At 44.7% G+C, this 27,051-nt stretch overlaps 1 protein-coding gene across 15 annotated transcripts in view; it reads left to right on the forward strand.

The window, feature by feature from the left end:
• The window catches only part of TMEM117 (transmembrane protein 117), a 360,911-nt gene that overhangs the window by 206,348 nt on the left and 127,512 nt on the right, over nt 1–27,051 (forward strand). For all 15 annotated transcript variants that reach the window (XM_045032325.1, XM_045032335.1, XM_045032344.1 and 12 more), the window contains one exon: nt 10,368–10,465. In XM_045032325.1, the coding sequence (XP_044888260.1) occupies nt 10,368–10,465 (98 nt within the window). The remainder of the gene's footprint in view (nt 1–10,367; nt 10,466–27,051) is intronic.

Consider the following 27,051-nt stretch of genomic DNA (forward strand, 5'->3'; position numbering starts at 1 on the left):
TTTGTGGTGTACGGTAGTTGTAATGGTAAACTGTAGTCCTACGGCTGGAAGAACACAGGATTCAGACTGATAAGTGGCTTAACTTTTCATTTCCTTGATTTTTGTAAGGTTAATGTCAAGTGCGTTGTTTGTGCAGCAACATTAGATACTTCATGAGAAAGTTTTTTTAATATATTACTATTATTGGTATTGCGGTTGTACGCACGATTGGAGATGCTGTGTGCTAGGTGTTACCAAACACATATATACATGCTGCCTTCCTTGAAGAGCTTACAATAAAATTTAAGAAAGGGGGGCACGCGTGCAGACACCCACCCACACACACACACAAAAGAATCCGAAGGAAGAGGACAGGGCAGATCAGAGTAATTGTCATATGCCATATAGTTACATGGGCTAGCAATATGCTAACTTGATAGTTCGGAAACATTTACATTTTTTTATTAACATTTAATTTTTTTTTTATCAAACCACAATCCCCTGAGTCTTGCAATATTTCCTCTACACATATAAGAGTAAGGCCTGGTCTACATTAGAAAATTAGGTTAGTTTAACTGTGTCAGTCGGGGAAGAATTTTTCCATCTACCTAGCTACTGGCTCAAAGGGAGGTGGATTACCTATGCTAGTGGGAGAACCCCTCATCAGCATAGCTAGTGTCTACACTAAAGCACCAACTCTTGTGGTTTTATTATGAGTCTTCAGTATTTTTCTTGAAGCCCCAGGTCCTGATCTCACGTGTATATGTGAAAATCTGAGCTTCCATTTAAAAGAAAAAAATAATTTTCTGGACTTCATGGTTGCAGAGAAAAGCTAGAAAACCTGAACCTTAAAGGCTCAAAAAAGAGAATGCAAATAAAACAAAACCTCAAAAAAATTGTTTTGTAAAACATCATGATTTTTAAGGAAGTCTTATGATATTTTGTGGGTTGGCAATTATTGCTATGTTTAGAACAGGAAATGCATCCAATATTTTGGCACTGTAGTGTGGTAACCATTGGTAAAAGTTGACATTAATGGAGGAATCACTCTTTGCTTAACAATCTCCTCAGCTCCCTAATCAGAGAAAAGTAACAGAAAGAATGAATTCCTCCAATTTGTGTGTCTTTTTCTTAAGGATGCCGGTAACTAAGCGCAATCTTCCAGGTGCAGTCTCAGAGGAGCTGCTGTTTCTTGCTATCTCACAAGGGTCCCTATCTATAGTATGAGCCTCAAATCATTGTCTTTCTTTGGTGCCAGTTTTACAGGCCTTAATTGTTTGCCTGGACTATTTTTAAATAAAGGGTCTTACATTGAAAGTGGTTTGTCATTTTCACATGCCAGTATTCTGAGTCAGTTTACCAACTAGGGTACATGTGGCAGTGGAATAGTCTCAAGATTATTGTGTATGTTCAGTAAGAATGAAGAACAGTACCAGCGGAAGCTTGGTTTCCATGCAGCACCTTTGTTCCCAGAAGTCAGACATTAGAGTAGCTTTTAAAAAGTGGGATTGACTGATTTATGCGGAGGGTTTGCCTTTGCTCCAAGGGCAGTATTTCTTCGGAAGTGTAATAAGATATTGCTTAATATAGGGATTTCTAAACTGTTAAGGCTTTTGTTTTTTGACTGTGGTTGTAGTTTCTATACACATGGGTAATTAAAAACAATATTAATGTTGCACATACGTAATTTAAAGGATATTTGGCAAAGGCTTCTGATCTGAACAGAAATTCATTTAGTTGTCTAATTCCCTCTTGTGTGATAAAGGCAATGCTGAAGAGAGTCTTGGGAAAGGTTGCAAACTTTATTACATAAGTAGCTGCAGTTTATTTTTTGTTGACAGCTTCCATTTGCTGGTTACTCTTTTTAGCTAGAAGCTAGTTATTTGCAGAATATTCACAGCATATTATCTAAATTTCTGTTAAGCTCTTGTATACAGTGTTGTGGTAACTGGTCCCAGGATATTAGAGAGGCAGGGCGGGTGAGGTAATATCTTGTATTGGATCAACTTCTGTTGGTGAGAGAGAGAAGCTTCAGAGTTTACACGGGATTCTTCCTCAGGTTTGGGAAATGTATTCAGAGTGGCACAGCTAAATACAAGGTAGAACAGATAGTTTAGCATAAGTAGTTAGCACATATTTCAAGAAACCATTCAAGGTCAAGTGGCCAGTTAACACCTCTCCAATCATAGAGCTCCCCCACTCAGCTTTGCCACCCCCTGCCCCCTCCCCCCCCACCCCCACCCCCACCCCCACAGCTTGCCTCCCCCCTGCCCCTCGCAGCTCCCCTGATACACCTCCCCCTGCTAGTGCAGGTGCAACACCACCACCAGAGATGCACCAACAGAAAGACCACCGAGCACAGCTGAGCTTTTAATAATAATTAAAAAAAAACAGAACAAACAAACAAAAAACAAAAAGCACAAGCATTGCAGAACCAGCAGCCAGCAAGGGCAGGCAAATGGCAGGCTGCTGCTGCTGCAGCCTTCCAGCCTATTGTTATCAGTCCCCCCTCCCAAACCACAGCCCCCCCCCCATACTAAACCAACCAATCAATTCCCCTGTGCACGCAGGAGGTAGCCCATGGAGAGAGAGTAGCCACTGAAGGTCACACAAGAAGCAAGCACATGCAGCAATCTCACAACAACACTCACAGGGAGAGGAACCCGCCCCAAGCTCCTGGTTCCCTCCTTGCCCTGCTATTGCCCTGTCAATCGGGCTGACCTGGAGCATTGGCTCTGGGGCTGTCAGTCTCCAGATCCTGATTTCTTCCCATCCCCTTTCTTTTGGTGTTGGGGGAGGGATTGTGCAACCAGGGGACAACCACACTCTCTGGCGGGCAATTAAAAAAAAAAAAGCAGCAGCCATACCTCCCGGAAAAGCCCCAAAGGAAAGCCAAAACAAGCAACAAGCTACTTAAAAAGTCAAAAAAGCCCAGAATGAGTAACAAGTGACTCAAAGAAACGATAAGCCTAGTCTGCTGAAACCAAGCAGAATTTGGCTTCTTCTTGGCAAGCCTGAATAGGTTCCTGGGAGGAAAAAAGGGTGGATAGGCCCATATGTATTATGTAGTCCTGGGCTATAGAAGACCTAGGTTCAATTCTCTTTTCAACCAGAGATGTCCTGTGTGACTTTGAGCAAGTCACTTAGCCTCTCTGTGCCTCAGTTTCCTATCTGTAAAGTGGGGATTATACCACTTGCCTTCATTAGAGGGGTGTTACATTAAAGATTGTGAGGTGTTCAGATACTACATTTTGGGGGGCATATGAGTACATAAGCCTGATAAAGGGAAAAGTGCCATTAGGACAAAAGGAAACCCTCAGAGTCCCAAGGTGGAGAATGTTCTAGCTCCCTGATTTCCATGGGATTAGAAGGAAAACATCAAAATCTGCTGCTCCAATCTAATAGGAATGGATCTGTAACAAAAATCTTTGTCCTTCCTTGCTCTGAAGGCGAATAGAGGGCATTTTTCATTGCTGTTAGTTATGAAGAGGTGTATTGATTGAACCCTCTTTCTGAGCAGTAAGTCCACTACTTACTGTGTCAGAGATCACTCATGCTGACCTTATAGTCTGTGATTTAATGTGTTCATTAATATGTTATCTGTCCTTTCAGGTAGAGAGCCACTGGATACACACAGTGTCCCAGACATTATTACTGCAGAGCCAGAGCCTTCAGACAAAATAGTTGGGAATGAGCACTCCTTACTTGTTGATATAAAATGTTGCTGTGGTGTTGTCTTTTAGAATGTAAGCTACTTGGTGCTTAATTGGAGGTAGAAAAGATTTCAGAGTCCATCAGATGCTTGTAATTCTAGAGTGTTCCGATGGACCATGGCTTCTAATTATTCCATCCTCTGTTTACTGTTTAATTCCTGAGGTGTGCGCCTCACCCAGTTTGATGACCCGGTGATGACTACTACGAATGAAATACTGAAGGAAACTCCAGTTAGCTCATTGTTCGCTAGTTCAGGCATTTCCAAACATTTTCATAGGGTAGTTCACTTCCTAATAAGAGAGATTGTCTCATAGTCCATTTTCCTTCCAATTTACACCTACTCCAATTCTTTGCTTGGAAAAAGGGCTGTTATGAAAGCATTAAATAGATTTTAATTATTTTAAAATGCAGTTTAGCAGCTGGAAACAAAGATGATGAGCCAGCACCACAGACTACCAGCAATTGCTCCAAGGGCTACAATGTGGGAATGTCTGCTTTAGTTTCTATCCAGGAAGGGATTTGAAGATTTTTGAAGGAATGGTCAAAAGTGTCCCCCGGTTTTCCTTGTTTAGAGTTTTATTTGCAGCTATCTGGTTTGTAACAGGCTGTCAGTGTTAGTCTGAAACACCTGTCAGCAGATGATTTTACTGTGAAAGGATTATGTGGGCCTGGTGACTCACTGAGGTAGGGATCTCATTACTGTACCTTTGAAGTGACTTTCTTGGGAGGGTGTGGTCAGAGCAGCCCTGGGGGAAGAACTGTAAGAGCAGTTAAACCTGATAGAAGGAGCAAGCTAAACTTATTGTTGCTTTCTTTGTTAATAAAGTCAAACATCAGAAGAAGAATGAATTTGTACTTTACAATGTAAGCTGAGCTTATAGCATAGATTTGGAAAGGTTCCTGTTTGCAGTTATTTGTTATGCTGTTTCTTTGAAAGCATCTTGTAGGATTCTCTCTGCCCCTGCCTTTGTCCCCTCATGATGGGGGCTAATTTAGCTACAACGAGTCAGGAAAAAGATCTTGGAGTTATCGTGAAGATGTCCTCTTCTCTGAAGATGTCCACGCAGTGTGCAGAGGCGGTCAAAAAAGCAAACAGGATGTTAGGAATCATTAAAAAGGGTATAGAGAATAAGACTGAGAATATATTATTGCCATTATATAAATCCATGGTACGCCCACATCTCGAATACTGTGTACAGATGTGGTCTCCTCACCTCAAAAAAGATATTCTAGCACTAGAAAAGGTTCAGAAAAGAGCAACTAAAATGATTAGGGGTTTAGAGAGGGTCCCATATGAGGAAAGATTAAAGAGGCTAGGACTCTTCAGTTTGGAAAAGAGAAGACTAAGGGGGGACATGATAGAGGTATATAAAATCGTGAGTGATGTTGAGAAAGTGGATAAGGAAAAGTTATTTACTTATTCCCATAATACAAGAACTAGGGGTCACCAAATGAAATTAATAGGCAGCAGATTTAAAACAAATAAAAGGAAGTTCTTCTTCACGCAGCGCACAGTCAACTTGTGGAACTCCTTACCTGAGGAGGTTGTGAAGGCTAGGACTATAACAATGTTTAAAAGGGGACTGGATAAATTCATGGTGGCTAAGTCCATAAATGGCTATTAGCCAGGATGGGTAAGAATGGTGTCCCTAGCCTCTGTTCGTCAGAGGATGGAGATGGATGGCAGGAGAGAGATCACTTGATCATTGCCTGTTAGGTTCACTCCCTCAGGGGCACCTGGCATTGGCCACTGTCGGTAGACAGATACTGGGCTAGATGGACCTTTGGTCTGACCCGGTACGGCCTTTCTTATGTTCTTATGTTCTTATGTTAGAGTTGGGAGGTTAGCTTTTGAGTTGTGTTCACACCTTAGTTTTTCATTTTTTCTCTGAGGCACATGTTTTGATCTTACGTTGATCATTCTGAATTGAGACTTTTCCTCCTGGGAGCTTCACCTTCCTCTCAGTCAAAGGGACAGACTGGAATATTCAGAAAGCAGCATTTATACTCAGCAGGGGGTGTGGTTTGCAATACTGCCTTGCTATCATAGCCCTCAAAGGTCAAAAAACCTTAAGAACTAGGGAAGTTCTGCCAATCTCACACTAAGCCAGAAGTGAGAATCCTGCAAGATATCTTCTAAGAAGCAGAATTGCACAATAATTTTCTCTGTCTGCTGTAGGTGATGTAATAAGAAAGAAGTGGTTTGACCAGTGGCGAAGGTAGTTTTATGAAAAATTGATGCAATGATAAGAATAAATAAATAATTAGCTTTCCTATAACACTTTTCATATGAGCATCTCAAAGCACTTTACAAAGTATCATTATACCCATTTTATACATGTTCTATACTGGTAATTGTATTCTCTGGTAGTGGTATTTCATAATAACTGTTCATCTCAAAATCAACATTTTTTTGCTTTTACATGGTTGCAGTGTACCATGTCACAATGCACCATCAATTTTTTTAAATCTTTAGCTAACATTGTGACTCATAAGCATTTCTGCATATTTGACCTAATGATAAAGAGAAATGTGCCACTAAAGTATTGCTGGGTTACCCTCCTAGATAATGTGCAGTCATATTGATATTTGTGTCTTGTAAAATGAAGTTTGTGGTTCGATAAGGCAGTACAAGAAATGCCAATTTTATTTTTCACTGAACAAGCATCTGACTGTGCATACCACGTAATTGTAGTTTGTAAGTCTTTATAGACAATACTCATTTTTCTAATGGAACATTAAGTGAAACATAGGAACACAAGTATCAGAGGGGTAGCCGTGTTAGTCTGGATCTGTAAAAGCAGCAAAGAATCCTGTGGCACCTTATAGACTAACAGACGTTTTGGAGCATGAGCTTTCGTGGGTGAATACCCACTTCGTCGGATGCAAGTAGTGGAAATTTCCAGGGGCAGGTATATATATGCAAGCAAGAAGCAAGCTAGAGATAACGAGGTTAGTTCAATCAGGGAGGATGAGGCCCTGTTCTAGCAGTTGAGGTGTGAAAACCAAGGGAGGAGAAACTGGTTCTGTAGTTGGCAAGCCATTCACAGTCTTTGTTTAATCCTGAGCTGATGGTGTCAAATTTGCAGATGAACTGAAGCTCAGCAGTTTCTCTTTGAAGTCTGGTCATGAAGTTTTTTTGCTGCAGGATGGCCACCTTAAGATCTGCTATTGTGTGGCCAGGGAGGTTGAAGTGTTCTCCTACAGGTTTTTGTATATTGCCATTCCTAATATCTGATTTGTGTCCATTTATCCTTTTCCGTAGAGACTGTCCAGATTGGCCAATGTACATAGCAGAGGGGCATTGCTGGCATATGATGGCATATATTACATTGGTGGATGTGCAGGTGAATGAACCGGTGATGGTGTGGCTGATCTGGTTAGGTCCTATGATGGTGTCGCTGGTGTAGATATGTGGGCACAGTTGGCATCGAGGTTTGTTGCATGGATTGGTTCCTGAGCTAGAGTTACTATGGTGTGGTGTGCAGTTACTGGTGAGAATATGCTTCAGGTTGGCAGGTTGTCTATGGGCGAGGACTGGCCTGCCACCCAAGGCCTGTGAAAGTGTGGGATCATTGTCCAGGATGGCTTGTAGATCCCTGATGATGCGTTGGAGGGGTTTTAGCTGGGGACTGTATGTGATGGCCAGTGGAGTCCTGTTGGTTTCTTTCTTGGGTTTGTCTTGCAGTAGGAGGCTTCTGGGTACACGTCTGGCTCTGTTGATCTCTTTCCTTATTTCCTCGTGCGGGTACTGTAGTTTTGAGAATGCTTGGTGGAGATTTTGTAGGTGTTGGTCTCTGTCTGAGGGGTTGGAGCAGATGCGGTTGTACCTCAGTGCTTGGCTGTAGACAATGGATCTTGTGGTGTGCCCGGGATGGAAGCTGTAGGCATGAAGGTAGGCATAGCGGTCGGTAGGTTTTCGGTATAGGGTGGTGTTAATGTGACCATCACTTATTTGCACCCTGGTGTCTAGGAAACACAGGAACATAGGAACACAGTTATGCATAAAAAGCCATACATTTTTAAATTGAGTCAGTATAAGCAAACAATTTTAATACAGTATCACATTCCTAGTTCTTTCATAGTAATAGATACAAAATTAATTAAGTAAGTAATGGATATTTTTCAGGTGGCTTTTCCCATTTTATCTTGATTATACAAGATACATAGATAGAATGTTTGAAGAATGCAAGAATTGCACATCGTGGAACATCTATTCCACAGTATATGCAGCATTTTTCCAGATAGTCTGAGCTAATAGAGATGAATGTTTGCCAGGCAGTGCATTGGATTTTGAGATGTGAAGAGAGAAATAAATTCTTTAACTTGTGGAAAACAAAAAGGTTGAATTTTTGTTTTCTGCCAATGCTGGTGGAAGTTAAAACAACTCGTTGCTATTATATTGATCCTATCCAAACAAAATTATTTATATTGTGACAAAGCTGAGTACATGCACCATTTTCCACAATGACTGTCCTTGACCACCACCAGAAAATGAATTTGATTTCTCTAATGCAAAAGGTAATTGGATTTTTCTTTATTGAATGCATCCCTTTAATGACTGTCTTTGCTTCTGCCAATTTAGCTGCAAGTGACCTGACATTGATCTGATGATAAGACTTAAAATAAATGCTGGAGCTAAGAGATGAAAAAGACCAGCTGTCTGATATCAGAATGAACATTTCCTGCCTCTTCATGCCATTTTCCTCAGCAAATGTCACTTACTTGAATGCCATTCTTATAAAACACGCTGCTGTAATAACTGGTCACACAGCTGCAGATTGCTTCCTTCTAGCAAATATAATAAGTACTTCCCAGAAAGTACTCTGGAGAAAACATTTTGAAAATTGAATAAAACCCACCCGGTAATCATCTGTTTCCCTGCAAATATTTATTACTGTATAGGATCTTCCTGGAACTGGAAAAGTATTGCTGAATGAAATTAATTAAGTCTTTAGAGGGGCCTTTTAAGCATTAAATACATATCCAAATATTCATTTAGTTAACTTTGGTGGTTTTAACATGGGTGATCGGAGAAAGGAATTACCAAAGGAAATAGTATTTCAGGATACAATCAATTCTTCAAGCTAAGAATAATAGAATCATTGGAGTACATATTTGTTTATATACCATATACGCTTAAAGTTTTCATCATCATTTAGGACCCAGTTCTGCAATGTGTTGAACACCTTCACCCCCTGAGGTCTGAGAATCCTAAAGTTGGGAGATGAATTTGATTCATATGTGGCTTTGATTTAAACCAGGGATTGGCAACCTTTGGCATGCGGCCCGTCAGGGAAATCCGCTGGCGGGCTGGGATGGTTTGTTTACCTGCAGCATCTGCAGGTTCGGCCAATCGCACCTCCCACTGGCCGCGGTTTGCCGGTCCAGGCCAATGGGGGCTGCGGGAAGTGATGCATGCCAAAGGTTGCCGATCCCTGATTTAAACATAGGGTTTGTGTTCCCTTTGATAAATACTATAAAATGTCTTTGAATGAAAGTACTAATTCACATGCTAGCTGATTAAATTAAAAAACCCAAACCAAACCAACTCCATGCTTCAAAAATAAACCAGGAAGAAAATAAAAATAGAAAATTCTCCATAAAACTGGGTTCTATTTGGAAGTGAAGAAAACTAGGAGGGATTTCTGTTGAAATCTCTTTAGGAGTTACTTTTATATTTATTAAAGTAACTAATAGTTTAAACAGTGTAGTGATGCTAGTGGCAGACAAACATTTGTTTTACTGCATTTCACAGCAAGTACTGTGTACTGACCTTTTTTTAAAAAAAACTTGTGTATGTTTTCCCCACCACTGGGTTTTCTAAATAGCATGGTGTATGAAATGACTATACTGTATTTTTCAATACTTTATAAGAGTGTTAATCTGAAGAAAAGGATATGGCTTTTTAACACGCCCAAAGATCATGGATATCCAAATCCATTGCTTTAGTTCAGTTTAGTTTTTTTTGTAAATCATCCAAAAGTAGTACGTGTGTATGGGTCTCTGGGCAGAGTTGGACAGATGGTCCATTTAAATATGAGTACTGAAAATTAGAATAAGCATTTCAATTTTTAAATACCATGTAAGAGAACAGCACAGGTTTTAGGGTCATATATGGCCTTTACTCTGTGTGCACATTTCTCTTTGGCATCTGGGATTGAGAGCAGATCGAGGGTAGCATATGGCCCTTACTGCACAAGCTTCCCTGGCTTCAACACCTTGGACTGCAATTCAGATTTCATAGCCAAAATTCTCCCGACACTATGCTCATAGAACTTGGACTTACCTCCCCGGCTGGACTGGAACCATACTGTTTGCCTTCTTCATATGGCTATGAAGAAAGTAACTTACATCCATTTTTTCCTAGATCTTCATAAGTAACTGGCTCATTTAGATTAGCTTCTATCCTCTCTGCATCTTTGGCAATGCCAGAGCCTTCTTACATCTCTCAGGAAGGTGTACATACCAGTTCTAGAAGGCAAACCAGAGTTCATGTAGGTTTTGAATAAGAGAGCTGCAGATAATATCTTTGTTCAGATTTTCAGCGTAGCTGTTGTTACAAATGTTGATTAGAATGATCTGAAATGAAAAATCTTTTGTAATCTAAAAATTTGTGTTTAAAACTTTGTGACACTGATTTAAAGCTAAATGTTTTCCTTCTTCCTCCATAGGTCACTGATATGATGCTTCAGGACAAGACCTACCCTGACTGGGGGAAGTCTGCCAGAGCTTTCTGGAAGAAAGGAAATGTTAGGATCATTTTATTCTGGTAGGAAAACAGTAAAATCCAATTATTGTAAGTGAGCCTTGAATAGACATCCAAACCTCTGCCAAAGTACCCTCTAACACTCTATGTCAGTGAAGAACTTTGAAGTGAATACATGATAAGAATAAAACTGGCAAAGGATTTAAGCTATATTTTCTAACAAAATGTCATACAATATTTGTCAGCCTGTTAAAACAATTTTTATATGAATAAAAAAGCTTTACGGCAATTTAAATCAATGCTGCATATGCATACACATCCTCTAATAAGAATATATGACATATGAGCCAAATTTTAAAATTGCCTCAACCTGGCTTCCATTTTTTGTCCAGGCAGTTGTGGGCACAAAAGTGTAGGATCAAAATTGCTGGCATATGTGATAACATTAAGATGTCTAATTACCTGTTTGTCCCTGTATATAAGTTAACTAGACATCTAAATGAAATGTGGTAACATTTTGCATTCACAATTGAATGTGAATGCAAAAATAGATTGGGCCCATAGATTTTTTTTTGAGAAAGAATATAAAAAGTAGACAAGAAGTAAACCAGTATGGCTAAATAACAGGGTACAAGAGTTACATGAACCAAAAGGTATGCTTCACAAAATGTAATTCCATCCCAGCCCAAATCACACTAATAACAAGGAATATAAACTATGGCAGGTAGAATGAAAAATGGAAACTCGATGGTCTAAGAAGGAATTTGAAGAGCATATTGTCAAAGACATAAAAAGGATAAGACATTCTTCAGATATAGGAAGCCTGTGAGAATATCAGTGAGTGTTATTCTAGCGAAGGATAAAGGGAGAAATTCAGGAGGTTATGTTGTAGAGATGCTATATGATTTCTTTGCATCAGTCCTCACCAGAGAGGATACCGGGATACTTACTTTTTTTCAGGTAATAAAGATGTGATACCGTAAGAAATGGGGGTGTCAAAAAGAGGAGACGCCCAGGAGTTCTGGAGTAACTTAAGAATGAAGGGGCCAAGCTAACAAAAATATGCAACTCTCATTAAAATCAAGTATACTGGAGGACTGAGGGTTAATAAATGTTGTGCCTGTTTTTTGTTTTTTGGTTTGTTTTTTTTAAGTGATGGAATGATTCTGGCAATGACCAACCACTGGTAATCTGATTGAAATGATAATTATGAATAAAATATATAAAAAAATCCTTAGACTAACATATGATAAAAGAAACCAGCATAGCTTTTCTAAAGGAAAATAATCCCTCTCTGATCTATAAGAACTCTTTTGAGCATGTCAGGAAAATAGTAAATGAAGGAGAACTGGTGGATCTAATGTATTCGGATTTTCAAAAGGCCTTTGACAAAGTTCCTCACACGAGACAATTAAGAAAACTAATAAGTCATGGAGGGAGAGATAAAGCAGATTAGAAACTGGCTAAGAAAGAGATAACAGAAAGAATAAAATAGTCTTTTTTTTGTCATGTTGCAAACTAAAAATGCAGTGCCCCAAAATTCTGAACTAGGATTAGTATTTAACCATGACCTGGAGGAAGGATTGCACAGTAATGTGGCAAAAATTGCAGATGACATAAAATCATTTAGGCTTGTCAAGACTAGAGCAGACTATGTGGGGTGTAAGAATGCTAGGTGAATGGGCAGCAGAATTGCAGATGAAATTGATTGTTCACAAATGCAAGGTAATATATATTGGAAGCAATAATGATCTATCTATCTATCTATCTATCTATCTATCTATCTATCTATCTATCACTGAGCCTGAAATCAACTATGTTCAGGGGAAAACAGTAAACCCTGAGCATCATTGTGGGCAGCATAATGAAAACCTCTGTTTCAGAGGTGGGAGTGGTCAAAAAGGCAAACACAATGCTAAAATACACTTCTAGCAGGATAGAAAAGATCAAGTCATGACATAAATCAATGGTATGCCTTCATCTAGAATACGGTATTAAATTCTGGTCAATCTGTCTCATAAAATAGAGAGCTTCTGGTGAAGTGACTAGTTAGTCATGAAGAGACTTTCATTTGAGAAAAGATTGAAAATACCGAGACTAGTTAGGGGACAAGTAAGAAGTGCCATGGTAAAGATATTTTATTTTCGAGAGAGAACACTGCAAGACACAGAGAGCAATCAAACACTATAAAAAATAATTATTGTTCTTACAAAAGATGTTCTGAATTTTTTACAGGCCAAAATTGTATAAAGCTATATTTGCTTTCGCATAACAGTCACACTAAAATTGCCACAAAAAGCTGAAAATAGAAATGGATTAAGTAAAAAGTTTATTTTCATGAATACGTTTAAAATAAAGAGTGTTGTTAATGAGGACTCAGAAGCACAAAGGGCGACATAAACTCTTTTATTTGTAGCTATTGGCAATGAAATAAAATCACCTTAGGCAAGACTCCATATTAAATAGAGACATTATTTATATAGTGTGTGTCAGACATACAGTAACAGTAGACATGTGTTTTTTCTTATGAGGAGGAGAAAGGGAAAGGGAAGGCTAACTAAAATTATGGGTGGTAATATAAAGTATTAGTCTTTCTTTCTTTGCTCTGTTTAGCGACTTGTGACATAAATGGGTTCATTTTGGTAAGCTGTCCGAAAGGAACATCCTAAGTAGAAAATGCCACAGAAATATAGATGTATTAGAATCTGCTTAACTAGTATCTTCTAAATGGCACATCTGCGTAACTGGGATAAGTTTCAGTTCAGTGTGCTATAGTTTAGTTACTCAAAATAAGGGATAAATCACAAAGATGGCAACATTTTAAATATGTTAGAAACCTAGGACTGAACACAAAATAGGTGTGCTATTCAATACCTGATGTACATGTGCAATTACAAAAATAGTGCAAACAAACTGGATATTTGAACAGGCAAATAGCTGATAAGGGTCAAATCCTTGAAGGTGCCCCTTCATGGGCATCCTTTGTGCATATTCACTATGATATAGTCCATAGCAACATAATCACATACTGTTTTTTCCACAGGTCCCTTGTCTTATTCAGTGCATAGAATGGATGCACAAGGGGAAAAAAATTAAGGTCTCACAGGCAATTGTAAATCTGGCATTTCCTAACATTCATGTGCCTGACTTTGGAAGCTATTTACCTTCCTTATATTTTTTTCATGTCATATCTATCTAATTTTCTTTACATTTCAGCATTTTGTTTTTTTAAACTAGATGTCATCTTTATTTGATTCAACAAGTTAGGAATATAGTTCAAAAAGAGTCAAAAATTATATGGCTTATTCAAAGGAATTGATCAAAAATTACTCAGTTACTACAGGAGACTATCTATTTTATGTTTAAAAAAGACTATGTTAAACATGGTTCATTGTGGGATTTCCTACTATTGTGACAGACCCAGGCCAGTGGGGTACAGGAGTCTGGTAGAGGGCAAATATACTGATCACTGGATGAGTAGTTTTCTGTTCCCTGAGTGACCAGAGCAGGGGCTGCACTAGAGTAAGCAGGAACCTGCTAGAACCAGTTAAGGCAGACAGGCTGATTAGAACACCTGCAGCCAATCAAGGCAGGCTAATCAGGGCACCTGGGTTTAAAAAGGAGCTCACTTCAGTTTGTGTGTGTGAGGAGCTGGGAGCAAGAGATGTAAGGAGCTGAGAGTGAGAGGGTGTGCTGCTGGAGGACTGAGGAGTACGAGCGTTATCAGACACCAGGAGGAAGGTCCTGTGGTGAGGATAAAGAAGGTGTTTGGAGGAGGCCATGGGGAAGTAGCCCAGGGAGTTGTAGCTGTCATGCAGCTGTTACAGGAGGCACTATAGACAGCTGCAATCCACAGGGCCCTGGGCTGGAACCCAGAGTAGAGGGCAGGCCCGGGTTCCCCCAAAACCTCCCAACTCCTGATCAGACACAGGAGGAGTTGACCCAGACTGTGGGTTCCACCAGAGGGGAAGATCACTGAGGTGAGCAAATTCGCCAATAAGCGCAGGGCTGTTATGTCCTAGGGGCAGCCGGTGTAGGAAGCAATCACTTGAGGCCAGAGAGCAGACAGCTAACCAAAACCTCCATTTTATTTACAGAAACAGAGAGCTCACTCAGCCGGTTGAAACCGGCTGAGCTATCCCTTAATAGTCTAACTCAGTTGCCATAGTAACAAAACCCATGACAACCAAATACACAACATATTCCTCCCCCCCTAATAAGAACATCCCCTAAATAAAACACACACTAAACTAGAGAAGGAGGGTAGACTGCCTCCATTCCCGGCTAAACCCTGGGGATTATTTTGCCCCATAACCGTGGGTTCGCCCTAACTAAAGATCCAGCCGATGAGGAGGCCTTCTGTCTCTAGGTGGATTACGGCGAACTTCTGGTGTTGTTGCACCCGAAAGTACTAGGGGCTCAGGGTCCGCAGCACGAATAGGTGAGGAGGTGGTATCAGCTCGTGCTGGGCAAAGGGGTATCTCAGCTGCCGGCAGTAATGGAGGAGAACAGTCAGGAACAGGTGACTCGTGATTCGGTGTCTCACCAGGAGGGGTGAAGTCAGACCCCTCAACTGCAGATGGGTCCTGAAGACTGGCATGACCTGGCAGCAGCTGATCTACATGTCGCCGCCAGGTAAGATTCTCTGCAGTCCGGACTGTATAGGAAACAGGTCCTGTTTGAGTGATGACTGTGGCCGGGACCCATTTAGCTCTGGAAGTATAATTCCGAGCCAAAACTGGCTGCCCTGGGCTAAAGGTTCGGTCTTTTGCTCTGGGTGCCCGTCTGATTACTTGATATTGCTGCTGATGTTGCACAGTTTGTCTGGGTTCAGAAGGTTTCAGCAGATCAAAGCAAGTGCGCAGCTGTCGTCCCATCATTAGAAAGGCTGGGGAAGCCTGGGTCGTAGCATGAGGTGTGTTTCTATAGGAAAGTAAGAAGGTATCCAGACGCTTTTGAATGGAGTGTTGTCCCTTTGCTGATTTCAAAGCGTTTTTCATTGTCTGCACAAATCTTTCAGCTAATCCGTTGGTGGACGGATGATATGGTGCTGACATGATGTGGTGTATCCCATTTGCCTTCATAAAATTTTGAAACTCCTGAGAGACGAACTGCGGTCCGTTGTCGCTCACAAGTTGTTCTGGCAGACCAAAACGACTAAAGAGTCCTCATAGTTTTTGGATAGTACTCTCTGCAGTAGTGGACTGCATTATAGAGACTTCTGGCCATTTAGAATGGGCATCTACTGCCACCAAGAACATGCTTCCTTCAAGGGGGCCAGCAAAGTCAACGTGAATACGTTGCCACGGGTTTTCAGGCCAGTCCCATGGGTGTAGGGGTGCCCACTGGGGTGCATTTCTTACACTCTGACATGACATACAAGCTTTTGCCTTCTCTTCAATAGCACTGTCCAATCTAAGCCACCAAAAATAGCTTCGTGCAATTTCCTTCATGCGCACTATTCCACAGTGACCGGAATGTAGCTGTTCTAACATCTGTGATCTCAGAGGTGGTGGAATAATGACACGCCTCCCCCACAACAAACAACCAGATTGGACCGATAACTCCGTCCGCCTGGACATGTAGGGAACAAGGTCGGGTGAGACCGGAGAGGTTTGTCGAGATTTTCCATGCATCACCAGGTCCATAACTTGGGATAATACTGGGTCAACGCGGGTTGCCTTCTTTATCTGAGTAGCAGTGATGGGTGTATTCTCTACCTGTTCAAAGTAGAAGATTTCCTTTTGGGCACTATCTTGATGTTTGACCGGTAAAGGCAACCTTGAGAGGCCATCTGCATTGCCGTGCAGAGTGGATTTCCGATATTTGATTTCATATGTGTGTGCAGAAAATATCAATGCCCAACGTTGCATACGACTAGCAACTAATGGGGGAATGCCTGTGTAGGGTCCAAAAATTGATGTCAGAGGTCGATGGTCTGTAAGAAGAGTAAACTTTCGCCCAAACAGGTACTGATGAAACTTCCTAATTCCAAAAACAATTCCTAATGCCTCACGTTCGATTTGGGCGTAGTTAGTTTCTGCTTTGCTTAGAGTGCGTGAAGCAAAAGCAATAGGTCTTTCTTCTCCCGAAGGCATAATGTGTGACACGTCCGCTCCCACTCCATAAGGGGAAGCATCGCAGGCCAATTGCAGGGGTAAGGATGGATCAAAGTGCGTTAGAACTTCAGAATTTAACAATGCATCCTTAGCTTTGTTAAATGCAACATCACAGGCTTCAGTCCACTTCCAGGCCTTGTTCTGCCCAAGGAGCTCATGAAGTGGTTTTAGCAGTGTGGCTAACTGTGAGATGAACTTTCCATAATAGTTCAGTAGTCCTAGAAATGAGCGTAGCTGGCTTACATTTCGAGGTGGGGGAGCCTCCACAATAGCTTTAACTTTTGCAGGGGCCTTATGAAGACCTGCAGAATCGATGATGTGTCCCAAATATTCAACAGAGGGCTTGAAGAATTCACACTTGTCTTTGCGAACTCGTAGGCCATACTCTTCCAGTCTTTGTAGGGTAGCCTCTAAATTCTTTAAGTGATCCTCTTCATTTCTTCCAGTGACCAGGATATCATCCAGATAGCACTGAACTCCTGACAAGCCACACAAGATCTGGTCCATAGCCCTCTGGAACAGGGCGGGAGCCGATGTGATTCCAAAGGGTAGGCGACAGTATCGATAAAGGCCCTTATGAGTCACAATAGTCAACAGCTCTTGGGACTTTTCATCGACGTGCATCTGTAAATATGCTTGACTCAGATCAATCTTACTGAACTTTTGTCCCCCAGCCAGGCCTGCGAAGAGGTCATCGATGCGGGGAAGCGGGTATTGCTCTGCACACAACACTGGGTTGACAGTGACTTTAAAATCACCGCAAATCCGGAGAGAGCCATCTTTCTTCACGATTGGAACGATAGGAGTGGCCCATGAGCTATGGGTAACTGGTATTAGGACTCCATTGGTGACCAGGCGCTCCAGGTCTGCTTCAACTTTTGGCCTGATGGCATATGGCACAGTTCGGGCTTTCAGATATTTTGGTGGACTGCCAGGTTTAATGTTCAATGTCACAGTGATTCCCTTCATACTTCCCAAATCATCTCCAAAAACAGCAGCATGTTTCCTTAGTATAGGGGTTAGACTGGTTTCTTCTTTAGTCATCCGGTGCACTTCTGCCCAGTTCAGCTGAATCTTCCCAAGCCAAGACCTACCCATTAAGGCTGGGTAGTCACCTCTCACCACAAACAGTGGCAATTTAGCCGCCCGTCCATTGAGCTCCACCTTAACATCAATAGTGCCCAACATGGGCACAGCTTCACCTGTATACGTCTTCAGAACAGTTTTTGTTGCCTTAAGCGGAAGATGCTGTAGCTTTTCCTTATACACAGTCTCAGGAACCAGCGAGACAGCTGCACCGGTGTCTAGTTCCATGCGTATAGGTTTGCCCTCCAATAAGGGGGTTACCCAGTATTCATGTGAGCCCGCTGCCAAAGACAAAACATGCAGTGGCACTTCCTCTTGTGAGGAGGTGTCACCTTGATCATCCTGGGTCTGCTCTAGGGTATGCAAGGTTCCTCTTTTTGTCGGCCAGACCACAGGCCTCTTTTTCTTTTGTTTACAGGCATACTCAATGTGTCCCTTTTTGCCACAGTGTCGACACACCAGGTCCTTACACCAGCATTCTGATGCCTGGTGACCCAGCTTACCACAGCGGTAACATTCTTGACTCTGCACCGTTTTGTGGGTCAGTTCTTGTGACACTTTTTGCACCCTAGGGGATGCACCGATGTATTGTGCCTCCCTTGTAGCCAGTTCCATGGAGACATCAATATCAACAGCCTTCTGTAATGTAAGCTGAGCCTCTGTCAGTAGGCGCTTCCGTATAGCTTCACTGCAGAGGCCACACACTAACCTGTCACGCAGGGCATCATTTAACATCTCTTTAAATTCACAGTGTTCTGCTAGCTTTTTTTAAATGGCTACAAATTGTACAACTGTTTCATCTTCCTTTTGGTCTCTTTTGTGGAACCTATATCTTTCAACAATTACCAGTGGTTTTGGGGAGAAATGAGACCCCAGGATTTCCACAATGTCACTGTAAGATTTAGTCTCAGGCTTAACAGGGTGTAGTAAGCTGCGTAGCAGAGAGTAGGTTTTAGCCCCTACAACAGTTAAGAATATTGGCACCTTCTTCGCTTCTGTAATGTCATTTGCAATACCAAAAAGCTCAAAACGCTCAGTATACACATGCCACTGCTCTGTATTCTCATCAAAAGGCTCCAGGGGCCTGGTCAGAGTAGCCATGATTTTTAGTTTCACTTTCACAGTCAGTGCAAACAAGCAGCTTTTTTTCTTTGTTTGGTCTTTACCTTGACTTCTACTTCCTTCTGTTACTGGAGCAGCACCAGGATCCCACCCTCGTCGCCAGTGTTATGTCCTAGGGGCAGCCGGTGTAGTAAGGAATCACTTGAGGCCAGAGAGCAGACAGCTAACCAAAACCTCCATTTTATTTACAGAAACAGAGAGCTCACTCAGCCGGTTGAAACCGGCTGAGCTATCCCTTAATAGTCTAACTCAGTTGCCATAGTAACAAAACCCATGACAACCAAATACACAACAAGGGCCCACCAAGGTAGAGAGTGTGACAAAGTTCCTCATGTAAATGTAGGAGTTACTATCTGAGATTAATAGCCCTGTCTCCAGAATGGAAATTAAACATGGGCTTTTTAAATGGTTTTTCTGTGATGCACCTAATTGAGGCTTTGACCTGATCAGCTGTATTTCAATATTTCTTGCTTTGCAGTAGTCACAATAATAAATGCGTTACTGGAGCATTACGTTGCTTTTACAGATTTGAAAGCAGTTCTTGTATTTGTTTCAAAAAATAGCTTATTAAAATTAGTTATTTTCATTGTGAACCGCATTTAAAAGAACTAAGTAGATTTCATACCTTTGTCAGCCTAAATTAAATGCTGCCCCAGACAAAACAACCCTTTTATTAAAGTTAAGATTTCTAGATTGCATATCACACAAGTGTAAACCAATGCAAAGCAAGGAACCCTATGTTATTCACCTCCCCTCCCCCACATTTACTTCAATCATTAACTCTTTTTTTCATTCCAAATCAGTTGTTTTCAATCAGTAGAAGGTACCACAACTCATCTAGATATTTGTCTAGTTTTACAACAGGCTACATAAAAAGCACTAGCGAAGTCAGTAGAACCCAAAATTTCATACAGACAATGACTTGTTTATACTGCTCTATATACTATGCACTGAAATGTAATTACAATATTTATATTCCAATCGACTGATTTTATAACTACAGTTGAACCCTGTTATGTTGCCAGCCTAGGGGTTTGCCAAAAATAGTCCAGATAACCGATGATCGAGATAAACCCCTATCCACCCCCCCACCCCTGAACTCCCCTGCCCTCTCTCCAACACCCCCTCCCTGCCCCCTTACCGCGGTGCCTGCACGTGGCTGGATCCGGCGAAGCGGGACGGGGAAGCGGGGCCGGGCGGCCGTGGATGGGGACCCGGAGCCGGGCATCCAAAGAAGCGGGACCCGGTAAGCGGGCCGGGCGGCAGGCGAAGCGGGACCGGGTAAGCGGGGCCAGGCGGCGGGCGAAGCGGGGACCGGGGGAGCGGGGCGGGGGGGCGGGCGGCGGGCGCCGCGGGGACCGGGGCCGCGGGGCGGGGGGGGCAGGCGGCGACGCGGGGCCGGGGGGCCGGGCGGGCGGCGAAGCGGGGACCGGCGAAGCGGAGCCGGGCGGGCGGCAGGCGAAGCGGGGACCAGGTATGCGGGGCCGGGCGGGCGGGCGGGGCCGGGCAGGGACCGGGTATGCGGGTGCGGGGCCGGGCGGGCGGCGAAGCGGAGCCGGGCGGATGGGCGGGGCGGTGAAGCGGGACCGGCGAAGCGGAGCCGGGCGGGCGGGCGGCAGGCGAAGTGGGGACCAGGTATGCGGGGCCGGGCGGGCGGGCGGGGACGGGCAGGGACCGGGTATGCGGGGCCGGGCGCGGGGACGGGCAGGGACCGGGTATGCGGGGCCGGGCGGGCGGGCGGGCGGCGAAGCGGGGCCGGGCGGACGGGCGGGCGGCGAAGCAGTGACCGGCGAAGCAGAGCCGGCGGGCGGGGCGGCGGGCGGCAGGCGAAGCGGGGACCAGGTATGCGGGGCCGGGCGGGCGGGCGGGGACGGGCAGGGACCGGGTATGCGGGGACGGGCGGGCGGCGAAGCGGAGCCGGGCGGACGGGCGGGCGGCGAAGCGGGGACCGGCGAAGCGGAGCCGGGCGGGCGGGCGGCAGGCGAAGCGGGGACCAGGTATGCGGGGCCGGGCGGGCGGGCGGGGACGGGCAGGGACCGGGTATGCGGGGCCGGGGGGGCGGGGATGGGCAGGGACCGGGTATGCGGGGCCGGGCGGGCGGGCGGCGAAGCGGGGCCGGGCGGACGGGCGGGCGGCGAAGCGGGGACCGGCGAAGCGGAGCCGGGCGGGGGGGCGGCAGGCGAAGCGGGGACCAGGTATGCGGGGCCGGGCGGGCAGGCGGGGACGGGCAGGGACCGGGTATGCGGGGCCGGGCGGGCGGCGAAGCGGAGCCGGGCGGACGGGCGGGCGGCGAAGCGGGGACCGGCGAAGCGGAGCCGGGCGGGCGGGCGGCAGGCGAAGCGGGGACCAGGTCTGCGGGGACGGGCAGGGACCGGGTATGCGGGGCCGGGCGGCTGGGGACACGGTGGGTCGGGGACGCGGGGAGCTGGGCGGCTGGGGACGCAGGGAGCGGGCGGCTGGGGAACCGTGCGGCTGGAGAGCCGGGGAGCGGGCGGCTGGGGACACGGTGGGTCGGGGACGCGGGGAGCCGGGCTCGAGATATTAGGGTTCGGGGAATCGACATAAGGGATGAGAAACCCATAAGACAAAGAGGGAGTTTGGCGGTTCCACTTGTAAAACGTCGACTTAATAGGGTTGGCAAGTTAACCGAGGTCGAGATAAATGGGTTCGACTGTATATAGTAAAAATGAGAAAGTAAGCAAATTTTCAGTAAAAGTGTTCTGTAACACTTTTTTGTGTTTTTTATGTCTGACTTTGTAAGCAAGTAGTTTTTATGTGAGGTGTAACTTAGGGGTACACAAGACAAATCAGGCTCCTGAAAGGGGTACAGACACTCCCCAACTCAAATTTTGCATAAGTCGGAAACATACACGACCATTTCCCCCTTCCCCCCCCAAAAGAACCCTCCTATTTCTTGCTTACGGAATCTTTTCTGTAAGCTAGAAATTTGCGTAAATCGGGTTTGCGTAACCCAGGGGGTGTCTGTACAGTTGTCTGGAAAGGTTGAGAGCCACTGTTCTAAATCACTTATCTTCCTCACTGCAGTCCATGTGTCAGTCAGCAGTAATTCCCTGAACAGACTAGCATTAAGCATCTCTAGCGCTCCATCTTGCTAGCATCTGTTGGTCTTGCTCAGAACGTGTTAAATGGGGTCTGCCAATTCACTGAGACAGGTGGGTGACTGATTACTCCGCATGTAAGTAAGGGAGGTGGTGGAAGCTCTCTGGGGAGAGAGGAGCTAAGGTGGGGGTGAGAAGATATTTGGTAAAGGTTTAAATTTGATTGGTCCAAGCTGTCCTTCCACAACAACATTGGTTATTTATTTCTGGGTAGGATTTATGATCTGTTAATTCCATAACATAAGGTAATGTCCATCTATGCAATACTAGAGACTGTGATATTTAAATAAAATAGTCATTAGAGCAGGGACTGGACTCTAGGTTCCACCTGTCCCGAGTATCCTCACTACCGGGCTACAGGGTCAGTCTCTCTCTCGCTCTCTCTCTCGATCTGCCCCAATGACTATTCAAGTATTTTATACAAAATGGAACAGTTTCTATAGAAGAGACTGAAAGCACCTCACCTGCCAATAGCCAGGGGACTAGGGCACTCAAACCTGAGAAGGGGGAGACCTGGGTTTGAGTCTGCTCCAGAGTGGGGATTTGAAGCTGGCTCTCCCACTGCCCAGCTGAATGTTCTAGCTCTTGGGTACAAGGCGGGCACCACCACCTTCTCCAGCTTATCATTTCTGTTCTTAGTAACAATGGTTAAAATTTCCCAGAAGGGAAACGGAACACTTCATTTGACCCAAAATGGATCTTTTTTTTTTTTACTTTTAAAACTTCAGAAATTCAGAAAAAAAATAACTTTCAGTTTGACCAGAACAATGTTTTTGTTTCAGGACTGCCAGCAAACAGAGATTAACACAACTCCATAAGTGACAGTATTTTATCAATGCAGGCAGTAACATGATCACACAGACTGAAAAAAAATAAAGTGTGGCTGCATGCAATATCTAATAAATATCTGACACTGTCCCCAGTACAAAGCTTCATAATATAAGTATACCATTGTACATACTGAAGCAAAATAAATTTCAGACTGTAAAGCTGAGAAAGAGTTTGATCCTGTAAGACAGAGGCAAGCAAACTTTTTGGCCTGAGGGCTGCATCAGGTTTCCAAAACTGTATGGAGGGCCAGTTAGCGGAGGCTGTGCCTCCCCAAACAGCTAGGCGTGGTCCGGCCCCACCCCATATCCGACCCCTCCTGCTTCTCGACCCCTGATGGCACCCCCGGGACTCCTGCCCCATCCAACCCCCCGTTCCCTGTCCCGTGACCACCTCCAGAACCCCTGCCCCTGACTGCCCCCTGCTGCTCCTTCCAACCCCTCTTCTCATTCCCGACTGCCCCCCTGGAACCTCTGCCCCCATTCAACTCCCCCTGTTCCCTGCCCTCTGACCACCCCAACTCCTATCCATAGCCCGCCTCTGATCACCATCCAAACTCCCCTGCCCTCTATCCAAATCCTCCCCTTACCGCGCTGCCTGGAGCACCAGTGGCTGGCAGCACTACAGCCGCGCCACCCAGAGCGCCAGGACAGGCAGCCATGCCACCTGGCTGGAGCCAGCCATGCCACCGCGCAGCACAGAGCACTGGGTCAGGCCGGGCTCTGCAGCTGCGCTTCCCCAGGAGCTCGCAGCCCCACCCCCCAGACATTGCGCTGTCGGCGGAGCGAGCTGAGGCTGCAGAGGAGGGGGAACTGCAGAGGAGAAGCCCTGGGCTAGCCTCCTGGGGCAGGAGCTCAGGGGCCGGGCAGGAGGGTCTCACAGACCAGATGTGGCCCACAGGCCATAGTTTGCCCACCTCTGCTGTAAGACCTTCAGGTGCAGAATATTTTTTTCCTTTCTCCCTGACTTCATTGTGCAGAGGCCTTGTAAACTCATGCCCCCAAAACTTCACATGGATGCTTCAAGTTCAAGCTTTATTCAGCATGCTTTCAAAAATCTGTCAAACAATGACAGAAAACTCTATGTGAAAAACACAGCCTCAGCCAATGACCTATGCAAAATATGCACTCTCAAAGCCCATGTTGGGCTTCACATTTCAATGTAGGTCAAAAACAAGCATTTCACCTTCCTAGTGGTTATAGCCAGTGTTCACAGCCTTTGTCATGGCTACGTTCCAAAAATCAATTCAATTCTGTAAAATAAATGTAACGATTAAAGCAATTATGGCATGTTGGAGTCATTTTTTTTTAACTGTACAGTTCCGTAATGGTATATTTAAAGATGTGTGTTAGAATTTTCTGACGGCCAGTCAGCCAAGCTTTCATGCATCTAACTGAAACCTTGACTCATTCTCAGAGTATCTGTTCCCCTATTCTTCACCATTGTGTGTTTACTCATTTTGTTTTAGAAAGCACATTAGCACGTAAGCAACTCTAAATTATATAAAAGGCAAAAGATAATCGCAAGCCATATTGGTCACCGAAGATATTCTTTCTTAACAGCATAAACATTTGAAAGGTTATATGGCTCCTAGTTGAATAGAAGGAAGTAATTCCAAAACATACATAAGGCCAATGGAAAAATTGTTAACTCCTGTTGGCATACTTTGGGGCCTGATTCTGCATATTTTACTTGTACTAAGAAACACTAACTCATAAAAGTTGTTCAATTGATGTTAATGAGATTATTCATGTCAGTATGTGTAATACAATGTTAGGGTTGCAGAATAGGGTCCCTGTTGACATACTGGGCCAGGTTCTTAGCTGGTGTTAATCTGTGTAACTCCATTTACTTCAGTGGTGCTATACCATTTAAACCAGCTAAAAATATTTTACCTCTTTTGGCTCTTGTTCATTCTGGTGAGCTGAATTTGATTCCTTCTTTGGCATCATCAACAGAATTGTTTGCTAAATTACAATTCCTGGGCAAATTTTGTAAAGACAGCAGGGCTACGCTGGTGCCACTAAGAGATGGTGACCAGTGTCCCAGGACCAGATCCTATGGAAATTATGAGGCAAGCTTAATTCATATATTGCTTGCTAAATTACTTTATTATTTTTACATGATATTAATACAACTGAAATGCAAGTAGAGAAACCTGTAAAGTGAGGAGTATTATTAAGGTAGGCTTGGAAAAAGGCTGAGGCCTAATGAGGCCTGATAGTATAAGTAGAGTGCTTGACTGAGGTCAGGAGATTTAGCAATATATAGCTTGTGACAAACAATTAAACCCCAAAGAAGAAAAAATCTTAAAATAGCATCTTTTTTGGATATTGGGGTATACGTATTCATGAAGTAAACTGCATTGACATATCAAAATCATTTGGAATGGGGTTGACACAAATTACTTATGCCTATGGTTGCCAACTTTCTACTCACACAAAACTGACCCTCCTCCGAGGCCCCACCCATTCTCCAAGGCACTGCCCACTGCTCACTCCATCCCCCCCCCCCCTTTTTTTTTTTAAAAAGGAGATATACCAATCTCCTAGAACTGGAAAGGACCTTGGAAGGTCATTGAGTCCAGCCCCCTGCCTTCACTAGCAGGACCAATTTTTGCCCCAGATCCCAAAGTGGCCCCCTCAAGGATTGAACTCACAACCCTGGGTTTAGTAGGCCAATGCTCAAACCACTGAGCTATCCCTCTCTCTGTTGCTTACTCTCCCCACCCTCACCTACCCATTTTCATGGGCTGGCTCAGCGAGTTGGGGTGCTGGAGGGGTGAGGGCTCCATCTGGGGGTGCAGGCTCCTGGGTGGGGCCAGAAATTAGGAGTTCAGGGTGCGGGAGGGGACTCTGGGCTGAGGCAGTGTGTTGGGATGTGGGAGGGGGTGAGGGCTCTAGCTGGAGGTGCAGGCTCTCGGGTAGGGCTGGGGATGAGAGGTTTGGGGTGCAGGAGGGGGCTCTAGGTTGTGACCAAGGGGTTCTTAGGGTAACAGGGGGATCAGGGCTGGTGCAAGGGGTTGGGACGTGGGCTGGGGGTGTGGGCTCTGGGGTGAGGCTGGGGATGAGGAGTTTGGGGTGCAGGAGGGTACTCCTGGCTGGGACTAAGGGGTTCAGAGGGTAGGAGGGGGATCAGGGCTGGGGCAGGGGAGGGGGTGCAGGCTCCAGGTGCCACTTACCTCAAGCAGCTCCTAGAAGCAGCAGCATGTCCCCCACTCCGGATCCTACATGGAGGCGTGGCCAGGCAGCTCTGCACACTGCCCTGTCCACAGGTGCCGCCCCCACAGGTCCCATTTGCTGCAGTTCCTGACCAATTGGAGCTACGGAGCTTGGCGCTTGGTGTATGCAGCCCCCTGGCTGTCCCTATGCCTAGGAGATGGAGCGGAGACATGCCTTTGCTTCTAGGAGCCGCGTGGAGCCATGGCAGGCAGGGAGCCTGCCTTAGCCCCGCTGTGCCACCAACCAGACTTTTAATGGCCCAGTCAGTGCTGTTGACCAGACCCACCAGGGTCCCTTTTCGACTGGGTGTTCTGGTCGAAAGTTGGACACCTGGCAACCCTACTTATGCCAGCCTGAGAAGTTTAATTAGCCAGAATACCAAACAAGGTTCTCTGGAATAGCACACATGAGCAGCAGGTCTGAAATCTCATCAAATATGGCCCTGGATATGTGTGGATAGAATGGGATGAAGGTGTTTATCCAACCCTCATTGAGCATATTGGGCTTGACAGGATGGTGTAAGCTGAAGCATCACATCCCACTTACGCTATACCCCACTGGCTATCATCTAATCTCTGTATTTAATATGATCTTGAAGTGTGTGAGTATGACAAGCCTAGGGACTTTTAAATTGTGTGTATCATATGTGCAACTTTATTTATTTTTGCACTAATTTCGGTGGTAAAATCTTCATGTGCTTATGGATGTTACTCATCCGTATCCTCTATTAAAGAGATTTTTATTTAGCTGCTGAGGAAAGGACCTGTTGTTTGTGATAAATGCAAATTGCACCTCTCAGGGTTCCCTCCCCACTCTGAACTCTGGGGTACAGATGTGGGGATCCACATGAAAGACCCCCTAAGCTTATATTCCTCCAGCTTAGGTTAAAAACTTCCCCAAGGCAAAAATTCCTTGCCCTGGGATGGTATCGCTGCCACCACCAAGTGAGTTAGACAAAGATTCAGGAAAAGGACCACTTGGAGTTCCTGTTACCTCAAAATATCCCCCAAGACCCTTCACCCTCTTTCTTGGGGAGGCTTGAGAATGATATACCAACCAAATAGGACACTAAAAACCCAATCAGATTCTTAAAAACAGAACTTCATTATAAAGAAAAAAGTAAAAGAAGCACCTTTGTAAAATCAGGATGGAAG

Source organism: Mauremys mutica, chromosome 1 (assembly GCF_020497125.1).
Source record: "Mauremys mutica isolate MM-2020 ecotype Southern chromosome 1, ASM2049712v1, whole genome shotgun sequence".
NCBI lineage: Eukaryota > Metazoa > Chordata > Testudines > Geoemydidae > Mauremys > Mauremys mutica.